At 47.5% G+C, this 16,845-nt stretch overlaps 3 protein-coding genes across 6 annotated transcripts; all 3 read left to right on the top strand.

Moving 5' to 3' along the window:
- Positions 1-387: 387 nt before the first annotated feature.
- On the top strand, positions 388-3,458 carry LOC101768570 (gamma-glutamylcyclotransferase 2-2). Of its 2 annotated transcripts, none has more exons than XM_004952399.3 (9): positions 388-609; positions 900-1,036; positions 1,188-1,264; positions 2,220-2,276; positions 2,374-2,430; positions 2,515-2,555; positions 2,630-2,701; positions 2,802-2,881; positions 3,041-3,458. In XM_004952399.3, the coding sequence occupies exons 2-9, from the start codon at positions 928-930 to the stop codon at positions 3,202-3,204; spliced, it is 657 nt and encodes a 218-aa protein (XP_004952456.1). In that variant the 5' UTR covers positions 388-609; positions 900-927; the 3' UTR covers positions 3,205-3,458. The 2 variants fall into 2 exon arrangements, with proteins under 2 accessions (XP_004952456.1, XP_004952455.1); XM_004952398.3 differs by having other exon boundaries at positions 389-604.
- A 2,109-nt stretch (positions 3,459-5,567) lies between these two features.
- LOC101767889 (oligoribonuclease) lies at positions 5,568-16,825 on the top strand. Of its 3 annotated transcripts, none has more exons than XM_004952397.3 (9): positions 5,569-5,764; positions 6,089-6,232; positions 6,754-6,861; positions 7,437-7,513; positions 8,223-8,304; positions 8,392-8,447; positions 9,512-9,598; positions 15,817-15,907; positions 16,215-16,825. In XM_004952397.3, the coding sequence occupies exons 2-9, from the start codon at positions 6,109-6,111 to the stop codon at positions 16,334-16,336; spliced, it is 747 nt and encodes a 248-aa protein (XP_004952454.1). In that variant the 5' UTR covers positions 5,569-5,764; positions 6,089-6,108; the 3' UTR covers positions 16,337-16,825. The 3 variants fall into 3 exon arrangements, with proteins under 3 accessions (XP_022681030.1, XP_004952454.1, XP_004952453.1); XM_004952396.3 differs by having other exon boundaries at positions 5,570-5,764; positions 6,107-6,232; XM_022825295.1 differs by lacking the exon at positions 15,817-15,907 and having other exon boundaries at positions 5,568-5,764; positions 6,107-6,232.
- Positions 10,807-11,811, top strand: LOC111256779. Its single transcript, XM_022825323.1, has one exon. It carries the CDS (start codon positions 11,274-11,276, stop codon positions 11,688-11,690), a length of 417 nt encoding a protein of 138 aa, XP_022681058.1. The 5' UTR covers positions 10,807-11,273; the 3' UTR covers positions 11,691-11,811.
- Positions 16,826-16,845: the final 20 nt, after the last annotated feature.

The raw sequence follows: 16,845 nt of genomic DNA, 5'->3' as shown, positions 1-16,845 counted from the left end.
TCGACCTCCCTCTCCTCACCCAGCACACAACCGCGTCCACATCCATTGCGCTCGCACTCCAGCGACGCGCCAGCGAACTATCGCTCTCCTAACCGTCCATGTCCGTACAGCACGCGCGCGCGCGCCCACGCCCCCGCTCACGTGCGTGCCCCGCCACGAGTGGGAGAAAAAAAAGGAGCTCCCCGCGAGATCCCGTGGAAAAGGCCGGACGCGGCCGGAGATGCTGCCACGCGCGCGGTGGCGTCACGTGCCGGCGACCACCAGCCACAGGCCACCGTCCTGATCCTGCCGTGATCCTCATCCCCTCGCTTGCCGTGCCGGGACCGTGTGACCAAGTTGGTGGTGAGGTCGCGTGGCGGGTTATAAATGCTGCCCCCTCGCGCCACCGGCTTCTTCCTCCCACTTTCTCTTTTCCGAATCCCCAGGCAGGCAAGTGCGCCGGCGAGGAGAGCGGACCAGGCAGCGAGACCGAGCCGCGCGGAGGCTCGGGACGGGAGAGGACGAGGAGACCCCAGAATCGCAGATCTTTCCTCCTCCATCCCGCCCGCCCGTGCCCAATCAGCGCGTCGTTCTTGCCGCCGCCGCTGCCGCCGCTTCCTCCGAGGTGAGGTGATTCCTGCAGCCGACCATCTTGTAACTCTCGGTGGGTGGGGATTGATTGATGGGGGCTAATGGTGCCCGCGGTTGGGTAATGCGGCGGCGGCGGCAGGGTTTGGTGCCACAGCGGATGCTTGCCGGTGCAAGCGTTTCTTTATCTTGGTCGGTTGCAAGTACTGTTGGTGTTTTTGGGTTTGGGATTGAGCCCGATGCGGACATTTTTGGAGCGTTCTTGCGGTAGCGCCATGATTAGGATTGGGACTGTGAGTCTGTGAATTTGACTCTGTTTTCGTTTGTTGCAGGGAAATCGAATAAACAAGGAGCTGCAGGATGGTGCTCTGGGTCTTCGGCTACGGGTCCCTGATCTGGAACCCCGGATTCGACTTCGATGACAAGATCCTCGGCTTCATCAAGGGCTACAAGCGCACCTTCAATCTTGGTATAGATGCTTGCACGCGCCTGATTGGCAATCCTAAATTCCTAATTGACCATCGCTTGTGACTTGCCACTATCGTGGCTTCACGTATGGTGGCGTCGGGTTGGCCTGCACCTCGAGGTTTACGCCTTCTCCTTTGTTTTTCTTTCTACAGCTTGCATTGACCATAGAGGCACACCGGAGCACCCGGCAAGGACCTGCACGCTTGAAACAGACGAGGAGGCCATATGCGTAAGAAGCCACCTTTATGTTTCCCCGCTTTTCAATATTCTTGTTGCAGCGATGGTTTATCTTCCATGGTGACACTGCACTTGCAATGGCATTCTAGTGTAGGTTATTACCGAACCTGGGAAAATGCTTGTAGTTCTGAGTTCTCCCTTATTCTTCTGCATGCAGTAGGGATTGATTTGGAAAACCAGATGCAGAACTAAGTCATTGGCTGAATTTGCCGAAATGGCCTTCTGTTTCTGCGGGACTAGGAAACAATGACTTCTCATTTTACTTGGTTTAAAATGAAGAGAACTAATGCAATACTATAATCAGCATTTATAGGTTGCCTCTATGGTATTATACTATATACATTGCAACGTGGACTATTGTCTCCGGGTAACATATTTAGTTCACTTGAGTTTTTCTTGCCTTCCTTGCGGAAAACATTAGAATGGACAGTGTTACACGGTTTTGGATCATAATTTTGTTATGGGCCACCCAATGTTTCAACATGCAGGTCTTATTTGGGTCATATCTTTGTACCGGTTAATCATCCGTATTGGCATGTTCAACAGACTGACCACTTGTATATCTGACATGGGCACATGCAGACTATAGTATACACCAGCTGAAATTCATGAAAGATGGATGACTAATATCTGGAATCCATATGCAGTTTCTCCTCTTTAACAGAATCTACAAACCTATTCAGCGAGCATACTTGGCTTGTTTTTATGCTAGTTTGCTCCAATATTCTGTCAAAGACTTGCTGTGCACTTTAGTCCTGAATGTACAAATATAGTTCATATCAAGTAAACATGCATAATACTTGTTCTAAACTTCTAATTTTATGATCATGATAAGTATGTCTTTTTATCCATTTCATATTCTTTACAGTGGAGTTATGGTACATTTAGTATTCGCATTCTTATTTCCTTGTGCCAATTGTCTTAACAGTTGGTATGATTGTTTGCAGTGGGGAATCGCATATTGCGTCAAGGGTGATACAGACAAAGAGCAGAAAGCAATGCAGGTGCAGTGCATTTTCCCAGTGTGTTTTGCATTCCAAATGGGGGGAAAAAACTAGATCTTTTAGGCTAGATTTACATTGATTTTTTTTCACATTTCAGTACTTGGAGAGAAGAGAGTGTGAGTATGACCAGAAAATATCTGTTGACTTCTTCAAGGTATTACTCATTTATGTGAAGCATTAGATTGAAGTAAGTTTCCTTCCCTTTCCAAACTCTCATTTTCCCTTGCTGAAATGTCAGGAAGGAGATTCTCTGAAACCAGCTGTGACCGGCGTACTTGTGTAAGAATCCAAACCCAAAAGTATCAATTCCATTTTAAAATTCTCTGGAACTCACAGAGTTTGGTGTCATGCAGTTTCGTATCCACACCTGATCCAATCGGCAACAAGTACTACCTTGGTCCTGCCCCTTTGCAGGATATGGCAAGGTGGGACCTTGCACTCCCTTATTGTTTTTATAGCAAGCAGGTGCAACAAGTACTTCATCAAGCTTTTCTTCTGACTTTTTTCTCTTATTTGCAATGGCAGGCAAATTGCTACAGCCAATGGCCCCACTGGCTATAATAGGGATTACCTGTTCTCAATGGAGAAGGCATTGGCCAGCATAAGTAAGGGAGCCTTCTTTTATTTGTAGTTTTGTTTCACTAAGCGATTAGCATTCATTGGTTTCTCTGTCTATTACAATTGCTCTCTTAAACATGGTTCTAGTTGCGATGTACATTCTTATGATTCTATCCTTACAAAATGGTTCTTATGCGCCTTTGCAGTCCATGAGGACGATTCGATCATTGAGCTTGCGAATGAGGTGAGGAAGGTGCTGAACAGAACAAAGGAGGCCAAGATCACTGGCTCTGACGTATCCTTGCAATCTCATGTTCCTCTGGTGCACCTGTCTGCGCTTCCCGAAGGCACTGTTGTGGACTCGAGATAGCAAGATCCTTGAAGCCCAGTTGGATCAGCGGAGGAGATGGAATGTCCTCCGACCATACTCACTCTTGATGTTGTTCCACCAGAGACTCTGAATTTGCTTTCAGTTCTTCCATGTTTGTGGCCATCGTGTACTGAATTTTCCTTTGCAACGGTTGTGGTGAGGCTGTATGTACCTTTCAGATTGAAAATGCTAAAGCCGGCACTAGTGACATTTGTTTTAACCCGGAGGCCAAAATGTCATTTATGTTTTCTATAGTTTCTTTGTCTTCTACAGTTTATGAGGTACTTAACAGAATTTTTTTTGCGGGAATACTAACCAGAAATTGGTGTGCATAGTCTACCTTAGAGAGAGTATCTTCAGCAATCTCTCTTTCCCATCCAAACCATATTGGAAGACTTGATACGGCTTATGTTGTCAGACATGAATAGTATGTGGGACTGGCTATTTGGAATCCATGATTTGTGGTGTTTGTTTGCTTTAACATATTTTACTCTCCAAGGACACTGGTTATTTATGGATACTGTTTCATGGATTGTCCATCACTATATGACTTGATTGCACTGTTGCAGGCTAAAGATGATGCATACATGTGTTCTACTTGTTTAAGTGAGATGATTCTTCTAGGTACAGTAGAACCACTCCATGTTTAATTCTAGAAATGTTGTTATTTGTAAAGAGGTATAATCCATTTCATGTGTAGAGTCCATCATGAAATGTGGCTTCATGGAAAAACATTGTTGATGCTCCTTTTATGAACACTTATGTTAATTTCAGGATATGGCTTATCTAATGGAAGATAGATTGATACTGACTTGTGACTTTTTATGCTCTGTGGATGTGATCTGAAATATCTTGTGTGTGTCGTTTGTGAATGTTAATTTCTCCACACTTTTTTTTGAGTTCCTTATTTGGATTAGCTGCGAGTTTGAACACTGCCCATTAATCAAATGAATCATTAGAACTATTGCCAAATATCAATGTTTTCAAACAAACATGTAGTTAGGACTTAGGATTTTGCAAACAGCCATTCCAAAATTTTGTATGGGTTTTAAGTTCATCTTTTGGCTCCTAACTCTCAAATATGACTATGGAATGGCTTTCATTATCACAGAATAGTAGCGTGCGCTACTGAATGTTGCATCTCCTATTTATTTGTACAGAAAGTGGTTCTCATTATCATATGACTTCGTCAAACTTCCTTGTACATCTATGTTAAAGTTGAATGTTTGGAAAAATAATCTATGTTAAAGTTAAATTAGTCCAATTCATAGTGCTTGTCCAATTCAATGCATATATGACTATTGTTTAAGGCTACTAGATACGTGGTTATAGATAGAATTTTGTTTTGTCCTAGCAACGCACGGACACGATCCTATAATAATTTGGTACCTTGTCAGATGTGGTATAAAGGCTCGTTTCTGAATCTGTCCGTTATAGAAAAAATATGTTTCAAGCTGCATGAATTTTTTATATTATCATCAGAGTTGCTTAATTGGTTAAGGTCGCAACTTCTAGTAAGACCAAATTTTCGGCAATATGATTGGTTGCATATCTGAAAACTAGTTAAAATTGTAGCTAAAAGTTTTCAAAATTTTTGAAATTTCTCATTCGTAGATAAGTTTATATTATGATCATATACAAAGATAAGTCCAAACTCGATCACAAGATAAAAAATGATAACAATGTCTAGACACCTAGACTCATCTAGAGTACCTGATCTAAGAATTTTTTTTTGCAGTGAAACAAAATGTTCCAAATAGACAAATTAAAATCTCATTTCATTTTACTTTTTCTATCATGGAGGGTGCATATGCATCCAATCGTTGGGTTTTAATCCAGTGGCGAAAAATTTAACAGATTTCACTCATAAAGTGTGTCAACACATAAATAGAATCCTAAAGAACAACGCATTGGTAGATGCATTTTCCACAAAAATAGCAATTGTTTCGGGAATGTTCGAGCAACTCCAAGTGTATCCTAAAAAATTCTTCCCCAAAACTATGTATTGGGGGTTCTCCCAAAAAAATTTCCCCCAAAAACATATCAGTCCACAGCAGATCGTTAATAAATAGCCCCCAATATTTCAAACACAGGCCACGTCATCGTATTGGGCCCATCAGAAGGGACGTGTGGGCGTGCGGGAATCAGGATTGGGGGAGGAACACCAACGCTAAAATATACGTGGTGGCAGGCTGTTTTTTAGCGTCGCTAAAAAATTAGGGAAGGTTTAGGTAGATTGTTGGAGTTCATTTTTTCTCTCTTTTTTCCTAAAAAAGATATTGGGAGTAAGATTAGCAGTCTCTTGGAGTTGCTTACCATCCCAAATTCTCTCTCCTGTTATTTTCTTCTCTCTGAAGATTACTCCCAAATCTTCCCCTTCCCGTTCTCGATTTATCTCCTTCCTCAGTCCTAGCAGTTTGTCGCGCCTCATCATAGGCGACCTCGCCGCTGGTGACTTGAAGCCTGGCCTCTTCCGACTGAAGTCTTCTCTCGTCAGCAAGCGTCGCCGTGCTCCTCCTTCTGCCCTCTACTGTATGTACTGGACTGGCGTTGAGTGCAGGTCCGTCGGGGCTCGGATCGATTTCTTCCTTTGCTAAGTAACCCTAACTCGCATGGACGAATTGATTTGTTCTGTTATAGCCTTCTTGGTGATCTTTCGTTCACTGTGACTTGGAACAGAAACACACCAAATCTTTTATTCTTACTAATCTAGTCCGTCATCTATCCAACCATGGTTAACATGCAGTTTATTTTGTAAGAATTCCCCCCTCGATATGTGCCCCAGGAAAAAGCTAACTTAGATGGGCTTGCGTGCTTGGATCCAAAAGAATTTGACTGTATTAATACACTTGTATCTTCAGTTCAGTATTATAAGTTGAATTAGCCGAAGATCATATTGCAGAAATGAGTAAGCTGGGAAACATGTTCTCGGCTCTACGCCTAGATGCTGAAATTAGTGGAGAAGATGACAGACTTGAAGTTGCCCAGGCATCTTCCAGCGCAGAAGAAACTGCTTCCAGGGAACGAGGTTAGTACTGCTGTAACCATTTTGGTCTTTGAATGGAGTTTGTGGATAACAAGCGATTAAGTTTCCTTTCTTTGTTCTGCATGGCGAATTGCCTATCTAGCTTATGGGGTCTCCTCAATGGAAAAACAGTACCAACCAGAAATTTACCAGTGACATAATAGATATTCTTCTTGAAATGATTTGGTAGTGCAGCAATTTGCCAAGGTTCTTGAGCCCTTGTTATCTTTAGCCTGAATTTTATCTGAAAAGGAAAGGACTGGCCACTAGAAGAGTCTCTGATGTTTGAGATAAATTAGTCCATGCACTGTTAGATAAAATTTTGGTACTGCCATTATAGGCTAACCCTTTTTGCTGTAGTAACAGAAGAAAATTAATCTGCTTATTTTGGTACAAGACACTCAGTTTGTACTTCTGACTACACGGATTTAACGTCTTTGATTAGGCCCACATGCTGATGGTATTTATTCCAGAGCTTCAATTTGTCTCAAATGATTTCACTGGAAATTTCATTCCCTATGCAGATAAAACGCAGAATGGCACAATCGTAGTAAACTATGAGGAAGGGACACTTGTTTCGTCATCTGGTGATTACAAGATGCCTTTAGTATGGATAGACCTGGAAATGACTGGTGAGCCTTTTTTAAATTTATGTCTTAAAATTATTAGGTGTTTCACTTGTTTGTTCTGATTTCATAATTTTCTTTTGTGTCTTCAAGTTATTTCTATACTGTTTCAATTGTGAAGAAATTAGTTATGTTTTGTAATAGTGCATCTCGTACTTTCAGAACTTAGAAATCATGGTGTTATTCATGGCTTCATATGATGTGCTTTTACATAGTGGATATGGTCCAACGTAACATTTCTACTGAACAACTGGACAAACTACAGACTAAGGAGGGTCCAATCTCATATTTCCACAGAATAAACATTTTGTATTATCCTGAAATAAGATATATAATCCAGAATATTTTATGATGACTTCCTTTCCTGGGACATTGTTGATGCTAAATATTTTGAACTCTGACCTCATGAGAGGTGTTGCTGCTTGTAAACTAATTATTTTGTTATCTTTTTAAGATAGTTTGTTTTATTAATCGATATACCGAATAAGAAGTAAATATTTTGTTATATTTTATATTCAACCTTGATAATATGTTTCAGCCTTAAATGACTAATGTAACCACACACTTCCTGGATTGTATAGGTTTGGATATTACAAAAGATCGGATTTTGGAGATTGCTTGTATTATAACGGATGGTAAACTTACAAAACAAATAGAGGTTGTTGTTGAATTGAAGTACCTTTGTTGGTTTGTTGACTTTGTTCTATATTTGATGGTTTTGTTTCTCACTCCTTTTCTGTAAAAAGTCGAGGACTTTATTTGTGGTATACTGATGTTTTTAGTTTACTATCAAATATAACATATTAATCGCTCTGCTCCTAAATACCTCAGTTTGTTAAATTTGCATGGAGGGAGTAGATATCCAATCTAGGTAGTTGACATTTTTATAGACACAAGTGATTAGATCTGAAAAGCTTGACTCAAGTGATTATAAGTTATAGCTGAAAAGCTTGACTGCATACTCATAATGGATACTTTTATTTTTAATAACTGAAGGTGTAGTGATTTTAACTAGAAATATGTGTACAGAGTTGACCCCAGTTTGCACACCAGATTATGGTGATAGGTTTCATTGTGTTACACTATCACTTTTGTGATAAATGTGTCTAATTTCAATGCCAGGTGACTGCTAACTAGATTTTGTTTCTTGACATATTATCCCATTGTTACCTGGTGATCAATATGGAATATGATACTTTGAATCCTTTCATACAGCATCCATGCCAATGCTTCACCAGTGACCATATCGTTAAGCAAAGAAAATGTTTCATTATTTGTATTTCACTAGTCATGTCAATGTCACATACATTCTGTCAGCACCATCTTTAAATATAATTATTTAACATGTTTGTCTTGCTATTTTGTAGGGTCCTGACTTGGTTATAAGCCAGAGCAAAGATTGTTTAGATAATATGGATGAATGGTGCAAAACTCACCACTCAGCTAGTGGTAAATAACACTCTTTTCTAAAGTAACATTTGTTCTTATATTTTTAATGTTTGAATATAAATCTGATAGCACTGATTTCTAATTTAGGTTTGACGGAAAGAGTACTGCAGAGTGAACTTTCTGAGTGTGATGCAGAGTCACAAGTATGTTTTCTGCTTTTGTGGTCACATGTCAGTTTTTTTTCTTGGAATTTTGTTTGTAGACATGTGAAGTTGTGGCACTTAACATTATTCAATATGCTAAATTCTTAGGCTTTTTTCTGTCTCCAGTAACATATCTGCAATGCTCTAGTAATTAGTTTAGTTTAACACCTTTGTTCAACACCCTTACATGCTATTGGAATATTCTTAAAAGCTTCAGACAAGTTCACAGTATTTTTTTACTCACCATGTTCAATGGTTACCTCAATCTATACCCGTAATGTCTAAGTATCTCTGAACTGTACACCTGAATCCCTGTAGTTCAGGAATTTGGTCATGTTACGTGCCAATATCGATGCTTGCTTACTCAAGTAAACTGCTTGAAGAACTGTTTAGATGGTGTCTGTAGCCCTGCCAGAAAGTGACACTTAGTTGCCTCCAAGCACACACATGTGCTGAATCAGGAACTATCGATGCTTGCTTACTCAAGTAAACTGCTTGAAGAACTGTTTAGATGGTGTCTGTAGCCCTGCCAGAAAGTGACACTTAGTTGCCTCCAAGCACACACATGCGCTGAATCAGGAACTCACCATGTAGTGCTTCAAACATCATAAGATACATGCCAATTTCTGGGAGCGAAAACAGTATGTATGTGAAGTTGACATGGAAATGTGCTCAAACTTATGTCAATCTTTTGAAGTTAAGGCAGTTCATTGGGAAACTAATTTGATGAAACACTATGGTAATATATGGGCATGAAAGACTAGTCTCTAGTAGAATATTAATGCAACATGATCAAATTGTGTCATGCACTTGGGGCCATTGCAATTTTTTCATTGTCTGCGAAATTGGAATTCATTTATGAAGTCCATCTAAATTCTTTCTTTTGGATAACAGCAGTTACATCAAACTATAATTATTTCCTGCCTCTGTTTGTATTAAATTAACTAACTGTCACACTGAAAACACTTGATGTCAAGAATCCCCTTCCTTGAATGGTCATAGTCAATGCAATGTTTTGTTTCCTTTTCCTAATAACAGAGAATATTCTATTGGTTCATTGGCAGGTGTTAGATTTTGTTAGGAGGCATGTAAGTTCAGGCACTCCACTGTTAGCTGGGAATTCTGTTTATGTGGATTTATTGTTTCTGAAGGTTAGCATGAATAACTTGGAATCCTTCTTTTGTCTCTGTTTTGGTGCAGTTGCTTTTAATTTTACTCAGCACTTTTACTAAGTCTAGTGTTACCCCCAAGAACAATGGAAGTAGTCCACTTGACCCTCAGCTTCTGAATCAGTTACTAAACTCCCTCATTTTCTATAACCAAGACATTTTACCCTGATGCTTTCTTTCGAAATTTTGCTGATATGGAGATGGTTTTGCTTTTGTTACTTGTCTTAAATTCACCGAACTAGACTATCCAGGTGTGTAAAGGACCTGGGTTTTAGGATTTGAGGTGGTTAAATAACTATTTAAGGATGTTAAAAAAAAATGCTTGCTACCACCTATGCTCACAAACGTTTACTATTTTCTGTTGGAAGATGATTATAAAAGTTAATAGAAGTACAATATTATGTAAGTACTTTGAAAGATAAATCACAATGTATGATTTCAATATTTCCATTCTCAATATTTTAAAAGATATTGATAATCAAGGTTTGAAGCCTTTGGAAGCTTAACAAAACATGCCACGTAATAAGGACTGGAGGGATATGGAACACATTAATTGCAATATATTTCTCATTATAAATAGGATGGCTATTTCTTACTTTCGTGAAAGCGTTTTCCTTTTCAACTTTGAGTTTTTTTCGTCCTTTGGTGGATGACATTTCTGTTGGTGTATGTGTGTATTATGGCCCAATAAGGCCCATGTATGACTGCTATATAGCTACCCACTAGAGTTAGCCCAATAGATAAGATTTATCCTCTAATATGGTATCAGCCTAGGTTAGGGTTTACCTGGTGCCTGGCCGCCGCCGCCGCCGCCGGCCGGCGTCATGGCCGGCGACCCCCTTCCCCCTCCCCTCTCCTCCTTCCCCTCCCTTCCTTCCTCGAGGGTGCAGATCGCCTCCTCGGGCCGGGCTCCTGCGGCTGCGGCGCTAGCTGCCGTCGGGGCGGGCCATGTCGCCGCCGCCGCCGCCGCCGACGGGGCTGCGGACGGCGCGGATCCTGCCGCCGCCGCCGCTGCGGCTTGCCGCGCGGGCGCGGGCGGGCGTGCGGGCGGGGATCCCGCCGAGGCGGATCCCGCCGCCGCCGCCGCCGCGGCTCTCCGCGCGGGCGCCGGCGGGCGTACGGGCGGGGATCCCGCCGCCGCCGCCGCCGCCCTCCACCAGGACGCGGATGTTCTTCTGCCGGGCGGGCGTGCTCCTGCTGGTGCCCCTGGTGATGTCCCAGCGGGCGCCAGGGGGGGGGGCATGCTCGCCTCCCTTTCCCCGCACCGCCTCCTCTGCCACCTCTGGCCCTACACGCCGGAGGAACTCCCGAGGTAACTCTCGCTGCGGCCCTCGTCGCCGCCCGGGCTGCTGCTGCCGAGGGTCAGGCACGCCTGCGCGCAGCAGCCCTGACCTGGGAGCGCGAGCGTGATGCGGCCGACGTCTTGGCCCGTCAGATCGCCGAGGCGGAGCAGCTCCTCGCCCACCCGGTGTCCCACGACAGCACTGCCACCTCCTCCGGCTCCGGTGCTCCCCGTCCTCCTTTGGTTGTCTGGACCGACCCGGCCGATCCCCTCGTCGCGCAGCTCCATTACCAGGCCGGGGGTGTTCAGAACATCAAGAGCTTGGTCCCCGTCGTCCTCGACCCTGAGTCGCCCTCCTACGCCCGCTGGCGGGACATGGTGCTGCTCATTCTCCGCCGCTACGCCCTCGACGACCATGTCCTCATCGACACCTTCCTTGCGGCCCGGACAGCTACGTGGCTTCGCCTCGACAGCATCGTCCTGTCGTGGATCCTGGGCACCATCTCCCTCGACCTCCACGACCTCGTCCGCGGCACCCCCGACACCACCGCCCGCCGGGCCTGGCTGGCGCTCGAGGGCCAGTTCCCGGGCAACGCCGAAGCCCGAGCTCTTCGTCTCGACGCCAGCTTCCGCACTTTCGTCCAGGGCGACCTCTCCGTTGGCGAGTTCTGCCGGAAGATGAAGACCATGGCGGACTCCCTCGGTGACCTTGGCTGGGCCGTGGAGGACCGGATCTTGGTTCTCAACGTTCTTCGCGGCCTCAACGAGCGCTACGCCCACCTCCGCACCTGAATCACCCGGCAGCGGCCCTTCCCCACCTTCCTGCAGGTCCGTGATGACCTTGTCATGGAGGAGCTTACTCAGGGCATCCAGCCTGGGTCCCTTCCTGCGCCGGCCTCCGCGTCTTCCTCGACCGTTCTTGCTGTGACTCCACCGTCACGACCCTCCGCTTCGCCACCGTCGTCCCTTCTTGGTCCTTCCTCCTCCTGGGCCGAGCGGGGGTGGGGGGGGGGGCCGTGGTGGCCGCCGTCGCCCCGGTGGGGAGCGTGGTGGGGGGCGCGGTGGGGGCACTCCGGCGGGCACACCGGCGCCTCCACGGGGCTCTCCCTGGCCGTCCTTTGCCAACCCATGGTCAGGGCGCATCTCTATGTGGCCTTTCCAGGCCACCGGAGGCGAGCCTCGTCCTCCGACCGCCATGCTCGCTGGCGCTGTCCCGGCTGCTCCGTTTGCGTCGCCGTGGGCTCCACCTCCCGGGGCCTCGCCTGGGCCTGTCGGGTGGGACCCGACAGCCTTGGCACGCTCCTTCGGCACCATGGCCCTGACTCCTCCAGTCGGTCAGGACTGGATCGCCGACTCGGGTGCCGCTTTCCATACTACACCCGACCCTGGTATCCTTTCTTCCGTTCACCCTCCTTCTTCCTCCCACCCTTCGTCCATCATGGTCGCAAATGGCTCTTGTCTTCCTGTCACCTCCGTGGGTACAGCTCACACTCCCGGTTCTTTTCGGGTTTCTGATGTTCTTGTTGCTCCCTCCATGGTTCACAACCTTCTTTCTATTCGCCGTTTTACCACTGACAATTCCTGTTCTGTTGAATTTGACTCCTCTGGTCTTACTGTGAAGGATTTGGCTACCCGGCGACCTCTTCTCCGATGTGACAGCACCGGGCCCCTTTACTCCCTCCGATTTCCTGCGTCCACTTCTTCCGCTTCGCCCTCCGCTTCTTCAGCTGCTTTTGCCGCCACAGCTTCTTCCACTACATGGCACCGGCGTCTTGGTCATCCTGGCCGTGCTGTCCTGACACAGCTTAGTCGTAGTTACGACATACCATGTACTCGGGCTCATGATGAGCACCTGTGTCAGGCGTGCCAACTGGGCCGTCATGTTCGACTTCCTTTTCCTACCTCCTCTTCACATGCGACCCATGTGTTTGACCTTGTACATTGCGATCTATGGACATCGCCTGTTCTGAGCATTTCTGGCTATAAGTACTATCTTGTTGTGGTTGATGATTTCTCTCATTATTCTTGGACTTTTCCCTTGCGTGCCAAGTCTGATACTTTCCCCACGCTTCTCCACTTCTTCGCTTGGGTGTCCACTCAGTTCGGTCTCACCATCAAGGCCGTCCAATGTGACAACGGCCGCGAGTTTGATAACACCACCTCCCGTGCCTTCTTCCTCTCTCACGGCGTGCACCTACGCATGTCCTGTCCCTATACCTCCTCCCAGAACGGTAAGGCTGAACGCATGATTCGTACCACGAACGACACCATGCGCTCTCTTCTGTTCCAGTCTTCTCTCCCTGCCCCCTTCTGGGCCGAGAGTCTTCACACCTCCACCTATCTCCTTAACCGACTACCTTCAGTTGCCTGCCCCGCTCCCACTCCACACCACGCTCTCTTCGGTACCTCCCCTCGCTACGATCACCTTCGGGTCTTCGGGTGTGCGTGTTATCCTAACACCGCTGCCACCGCTCCTCATAAGCTGGCTCCCCGTTCGACTCAGTGCGTCTTCCTCGGGTACTCCCCGGATCACAAGGGGTACCGTTGCTTTGACCTCTCCTCTCGGCGGGTCCTCATCTCTCGCCACGTGGTGTTTGACGAGTCCGTCTTCCCTTACTCCACCACCTCCCCACCTCCTTCCACCTCCGACCCTGATCTCTCCTCCCTGTTTCCCACTGACCCGGTGGACCAGCCACCGCTACCGTTGTGTCCTGCAGGTACTGCTCCGCCGTGGTTCTCATCGGGCTCGACGTCCACCGGTGCTGTCCCTGACCCTGCGCCCAGCGCGGGCCCGACGGTGCCGGCCTCTGGTGCTGCCTCTACCCCTTCGCCCTGCGCGGGACCGGTGACACCGCCCGCAGCACCTGCTGTCCGGTTTGCGCAGCCCGTGCGCGTCTACCAGCGCCGGGCGCGGCCGGCTCCCCTGGACCTGCAGCCGGCCACGCCTCCGCCGTCGCCGCCTCAGTCATCGCCGGTGGACTCTTCTCCGCCGGCGACGCCTACACCACCACCACCTCCGCCGGCCCCGACTGCCCGTGTCGCGCCGTCGGTGTACCATCCGCCTCTCCTACACCGGCACCCGCGTCACGTTCACCCTATGGTGACGCGACTTGCGGCTGGTACCCTGCAGCCCCGGGCTCTTTCAGCGATGCCCGGCGCGCCGCAGGTTTCTCCTGTACCCTCCTCCGTCCGCGGCGCCCTGTCGGATCCTCACTGGCGCCGCGCGATGGAAGAGGAGTACGCGGCGCTCCTCGCCAACCAGACTTGGGATCTGGTGCCCCGTCCGCCTGGCTCCAACGTCGTCACCGGCAAGTGGATCTGGACACACAAGCGGCGGGCTGATGGTACCCTCGAGCGGTACAAGGCTCGCTGGGTTCTCCGGGGTTTCACTCAGCGCCCTAGTGTCGACTACGACGAGACGTTCAGTCCGGTGGTCAAGCCAGCTACTGTCCGGACTGTTCTCTCACTGGCTCTCTCCCGCTCCTGGCCCGTGCATCAGCTCGACGTCAAGAACGCCTTCCTGCACGGTACTCTGACTGAGACTGTTTACTGCAGCCAGCCAGCGGGGTTTGTTGACTCTTCTCGGCCTGATATGGTCTGCCGGCTCAACAAGTCACTTTATGGCCTCAAGCAGGCCCCTCGAGCTTGGTATTCGCGGTTTGCTGCCTACCTACTGACGCTGGGTTTTGTGGAGGCCAAGTCCGATACTTCACTGTTTATCTATCACCATGGTGCTGAGACTGCTTATCTGCTGCTCTATGTTGATGACATTGTCCTCACTGCCTCCAGTCCGTCCCTCCTACGGCGGATCATCACCTCACTTCAGCAGGAGTTTGCTATGAAGGATCTGGGTGTGCTCCATCACTTTCTTGGGGTCACCGTTGAGCCTCGTCCGGCTGGCCTCTTTCTTCACCAGCGGCAGTATACTCTTGATATCCTGGAGCGAGCTGGGATGACTGACTGTAAGCCCTGCTCCACTCCAGTTGACACTCAGGTCAAGTTGTCAGAGGCCGACGGCACTCCTGTGACAGATGCTACTGCGTACCGGAGTCTGGCTGGGGCCCTTCAGTACCTCACTTTCACCGGGCCGGATATCACTTATGCGGTTCAGCAGATTTGCCTCCACATGCATGATCCCAGGGAGCCCCATCTCACTGCTCTCAAGCACCTACTCCGTTACCTCCGGGGCTCTGTGGACTACGGCCTCTTCCTTCACAGGTCTCCCTCCACTGAGCTCGTTGTCTACACCGACGCTGACTGGGCCGGGTGTCCGGACACTCGGCGCTCTACCTCCAGCTACGCCGTCTTTTTGGGCGGCAACCTGGTGTCCTGGTCGTCCAAGCGTCAGCCGGTGGTCTCCCGCTCCAGTGCCGAGGCGGAGTACCGCGCTGTCGCTAACGGCGTGGCCGAGGCATCATGGCTTCGGCAGCTCCTTGCCGAGCTCCACACCCCTTCTTCCCGGAGCACTCTTGTCTACTGCGACAACGTCAGTGCGGTGTACCTCTCCACCAACCCTGTTCAGCACCAGCGGACCAAGCATGTGGAGATTGACCTTCACTTCGTCCGGGATCGGGTCGCCATCGGCGATGTTCGGGTCCTCCACGTCCCGACCACCTCTCAGTTTGCTGACATCTTCACCAAGGACCTCCCGTCACCTGCCTTCACCGAGTTTCGGTCCAGCCTCAACATCACCTGTGGCTAGTTGCGTCTATGGGGGGGCTTGTGTGTGTGCCTTTCTTTTCATGTCCAGTCTGCAACTCCGTTGCGTCGGTAGTTCAGACTGCGGGGGAGTGTTGGTGTATGTGTGTATTATGGCCCAATAAGGCCCATGTATGACTGCTATATAGCTACCCACTAGGGTTAGCCCAATAGATAAGATTTATCCTCTAATAATTTCTGTCTGATGTTTTCCTGCCAGAAGTATATGCCACAGCTTGCAGCCATCTTCTCTCATGTAACTGTCGATGTGAGCAGTGTAATGGCTTTATGTGTCCGATGGTATCCCAAAGGTAAACTAAATCCAATGACAGATGGCCATGGATAAGCACTTTAGTTTCTGTAGCTAGTAGTTATAAAATGGTTAGCCGTGGCAACATGTTACATGTTTAAGCAACGCTGTTGCTATTTGGGTGTATACCAAATTAGAATTTGCAGCTTTGCTTCTAATTTGAGGTGATGATTGGTACTTAGCAGCAAAGTAATGCTGCTGTGGTTTACCATCTGCTAGCATCTTTAAGGGACACTCGTGAATATAAGTAATCTTGCAAGACTTGTGATGAGATTTGAACTTGCCCTTTTGTCATTTTACTTTGACAGAAAGGAAGCAAACTCCAAGGAAGCAAAAGGCCCACAGGGCAATGGATGATATTAAAGAAAGCATCGCTGAACTAAAGTACTACAAGGACAACATTTTCAAACCACAGAAATCTAAGCGGTAGCCGCATGGGTGAAGTCTGCAGCCACCTTGTTGAGTAGTTGAATCAACTGATAGCCAGAATTGGAGGGGAAATTTCAGGTTAAAAGTCTCATGCCTCGTTGAGCTCATATGCAAGGGTTCCACTTTGATGTTCTGTATATATTATTTAGTGTTAGGACTTCAGGCTTATTGTTCGGTTGGATTCCGAACACTACTAATGCTAAATGAACCTCCTTGTTACTGCATTGCGTACATATATAGATGTTCAAAATTACTTTGCTACTCCCTATGATAAATGACATGGTGTCAATGATGGGCTCAGACCTCAGATGCTGCCTCAACGTACGGTGTGCCCCTGTAAGTGTGTGATATACACTGAAGCATCCTTCTATGTAACTTGAGGGGCTGTGCAATTTAGTTCTGCTTCACTAGATAAGAGGTGCACATAGTTTTATTGATGTAAACAATGAGTATGAGCATTTCCTACAAGATTCATCTTTAACAATGCAAATATTTCCAAGCATAGGTGGC

The sequence above is a fragment of the Setaria italica genome, chromosome I (genome assembly GCF_000263155.2).
Source record: "Setaria italica strain Yugu1 chromosome I, Setaria_italica_v2.0, whole genome shotgun sequence".
NCBI classification, from domain to species: Eukaryota; Viridiplantae; Streptophyta; class Magnoliopsida; order Poales; family Poaceae; genus Setaria; species Setaria italica.
Note: the sequence above shows the minus strand (reverse complement) of the source record. Positions and strands in the feature narration are given on the sequence as shown.

Coding starts and splice junctions, on each gene's coding strand:
- LOC101768570 (XM_004952399.3), top strand. CDS start 928: ATGGTGCTCTGGGTCTTCGGCTACGGGTCCCTGATCTGGAACCCCGGA. Junction 2,277..2,373: donor AAGAGCAGAAAGCAATGCAG/GTGCAGTGCATT, acceptor TTCACATTTCAG/TACTTGGAGAGAAGAGAGTG. Junction 2,702..2,801: donor CCTTTGCAGGATATGGCAAG/GTGGGACCTTGC, acceptor TTGCAATGGCAG/GCAAATTGCTACAGCCAATG.
- LOC101767889 (XM_004952397.3), top strand. CDS start 6,109: ATGAGTAAGCTGGGAAACATGTTCTCGGCTCTACGCCTAGATGCTGAA. Junction 6,233..6,753: donor AACTGCTTCCAGGGAACGAG/GTTAGTACTGCT, acceptor TTCCCTATGCAG/ATAAAACGCAGAATGGCACA. Junction 6,862..7,436: donor GATAGACCTGGAAATGACTG/GTGAGCCTTTTT, acceptor TGGATTGTATAG/GTTTGGATATTACAAAAGAT.
- LOC111256779 (XM_022825323.1), top strand. CDS start 11,274: ATGGTGCTGCTCATTCTCCGCCGCTACGCCCTCGACGACCATGTCCTC.